The following is a 2,394-nucleotide window of genomic DNA, read 5'->3' as shown; positions in this document are numbered from 1 at the left end:
TATTATTATTATTATTATTATGATTACGTTATAAAAGTATGGTTATGCAGTAGATGTTATTATTCAATAAAGAGTTACTTGATATACATAAAACACCTATAGTTGGGAATAGTTTTTGGTAACTAAGATATTAAGATAGGTCAGGCCTGTGAAGCAATAAGATGTGCTGAGGTGACTTTAAGTATACCTACTTATAACACCATTAAACTCGCAGGAACCGGGGAGATGGGTCCAGTTGTCACCGGCAAATTTGACGTTTCAACGTGGACGATTGTACCCGAGAAGCGACGGTTGTAGTAGATACGTACGTGCTAAGTGTGTTTTTAGTGATTGTTTTATGTTTTGAATAAAAGATGATCCCGATCAACAAAATTACTTGTTTTGTTTCAATAACCACACATTTTTACCGCATTCCTTGAATCTAATCTGTAACCGGTTAATTTACGGTCGTTGAGGATGGAAAGTGTGAATAGTAAGGTAGCGATATCGACTGCTTGAGAGCCAAACAGTGACCGGAGTATTAAGAAATTCAGAGGCGGTTTGAATGTATTGTACTGAGTGTTGCAAGATAATATATAGACACCCTCCCACCAACCACTAAATAATAAATAAATATATATATACTTTAAGGTTTTTCATATAGATACCTAATTTTACTATCTTCAGTCATAGATTAAATATACAAGTATATAATAGCAATATAATAGTATATACTAATTTATTTAATCTATGCTTCAGTTTAGTTGTTTACACTTTGAATATTAACTGTACACAATGATTGTGTAACAATTTTTTTACTTACCTTTTTATTAATAAAATAGTAAAATTTTTATGTACATTGTATTTAGTAATGAATCAAATAAAAATAAAAAGTATGTACCTACTCTTTTATTTATATTGAAGCTTTGATTTCTTAAAATATATATATATATCTATATATTTATTTTAACTGCAGGCTTTTATTTATAAGTTTGATGAATTTTAAATATCCAAATATATACTATATTTATTTATATTTTTATATAACACCTTTCAGCACTTGCTGACGTTAGAGGTAAAGTGCAAATACCTCTGTAAGCCAAGTACAAATTTGAAAACTCCACCGACATTCCTGTATTACTGCTTGTTTTAAAAATATCTAATAAATATAATACATTTGAATTTGAATCATTGGAACTCATGCTATAATTATCGCTGTTGTTATTCTCGTGGCTAAATGCCTTAACTGTTGAATTATAATTAATATTTTCCGAGGTTTCGATACATGTTTTCATGACATTTTTAAAGTTCTTTCAGAATAAATTAAACTCAGTACCCAAACGTCTTGATCAATATTTGTAGTTGATAACCACAGTTACATATATTATAATACTTACGAGTTGATTATAAATTATTTTTTTTATAATTAGTTATAATTATTTTTATTCCTCATCCTCCACGATTTTTAATCTTAATATTGGTAATTACACTATAGAAAAACACGCATTTTTACTTTTTATCTCTATTTCATTATTTTATCAAAATAGTTATAAATATACATACAAAAAATTGTTTGGAATTCTGAATATTCTAAAAATATAAGTATTACATATTATCAAAAATTGTACATTGTAGACAATAACACACTAAGCTTAGTTAATTTTTATATACATATTTAAACAATCAATTTAAATCCTATTCTTAGAAAATATAAGCAATTTTGTAATGTGGCCCACAACCACTAATATGCTATTATTGATATTTAACCATAAAGGATGATGCAATCAAATTGCTAATTTTGTTACAAGTATAGTAATAATTCAAAATATGTCGCACAAATTAATATAGCGGGATTAAAATAAATTTATCAATTCACAGCTTTAATTATTTGATGACTGGCTTGCATCGTTTGAATACCTAAGGTAAAGTTGAAAAATTTCTTCTTGGCTTTGTTTAACTGAAATAATAAAGGAATTTTTTAACAATTGAATATATTCAAGTACGGTATAAACGCATTACATATATGTTTTGCCCTTCGGCCTTCTTCTAAATTCTTGCGCTCTAATCTGATTGTAGCTGGCATGAGTTCCATTCTTTTTTCAATGAAATTTTTCATGCTCAAACAGTGTACAGCATGGGTCATAGGTACTCGACATAACGGACAGTGATTATTTTCCTTTAAACAATTTTCAAGGCACCAAGTACAAAACATGTGGGAGCAATTAAGCAATGCTGGCTAAATAAAAAAAATTAATATTAAATACAATAATTAAAATGATAAGTTGTATTCTTATGACAATGAGGTTCTTTAAAATTAGTTATATTTTTAATTGTATCATTATTACATAATACATGTATTATATTTCTTGAAAAATTATTAAACGTTTTACCTCTATGAATGGTTCATGACAAACT

General features: G+C 27.4%; 1 protein-coding gene across 1 annotated transcript; it reads right to left on the bottom strand.

Moving 5' to 3' along the window:
- Positions 1–1,526: 1,526 nt before the first annotated feature.
- LOC111032629 (E3 ubiquitin-protein ligase RNF8-like) lies at positions 1,527–2,388 on the bottom strand. Its single transcript, XM_022313027.1, has 3 exons — positions 2,370–2,388; positions 1,999–2,215; positions 1,527–1,936 (listed from the first exon to the last, which is right to left on the bottom strand). The coding sequence occupies exons 2-3, from the start codon at positions 2,189–2,191 to the stop codon at positions 1,860–1,862; spliced, it is 270 nt and encodes an 89-aa protein (XP_022168719.1). The 5' UTR covers positions 2,192–2,215; positions 2,370–2,388; the 3' UTR covers positions 1,527–1,859.
- Between the last annotated feature and the right edge of the window lie 6 nt (positions 2,389–2,394).

The sequence above is a fragment of the Myzus persicae genome, unplaced genomic scaffold (assembly GCF_001856785.1).
Source record: "Myzus persicae strain clone G006 unplaced genomic scaffold, MPER_G0061.0, whole genome shotgun sequence".
Taxonomy (NCBI): Eukaryota; Metazoa; Arthropoda; class Insecta; order Hemiptera; family Aphididae; genus Myzus; species Myzus persicae.
Note: the sequence above shows the minus strand (reverse complement) of the source record. Positions and strands in the feature narration are given on the sequence as shown.

Coding starts and splice junctions, on each gene's coding strand:
- LOC111032629 (XM_022313027.1), bottom strand. CDS start 2,191: ATGTTTTGTACTTGGTGCCTTGAAAATTGTTTAAAGGAAAATAATCAC. Junction 1,937..1,998: donor CCGAAGGGCAAAACATATAT/GTAATGCGTTTA, acceptor TTATTATTTCAG/TTAAACAAAGCCAAGAAGAA.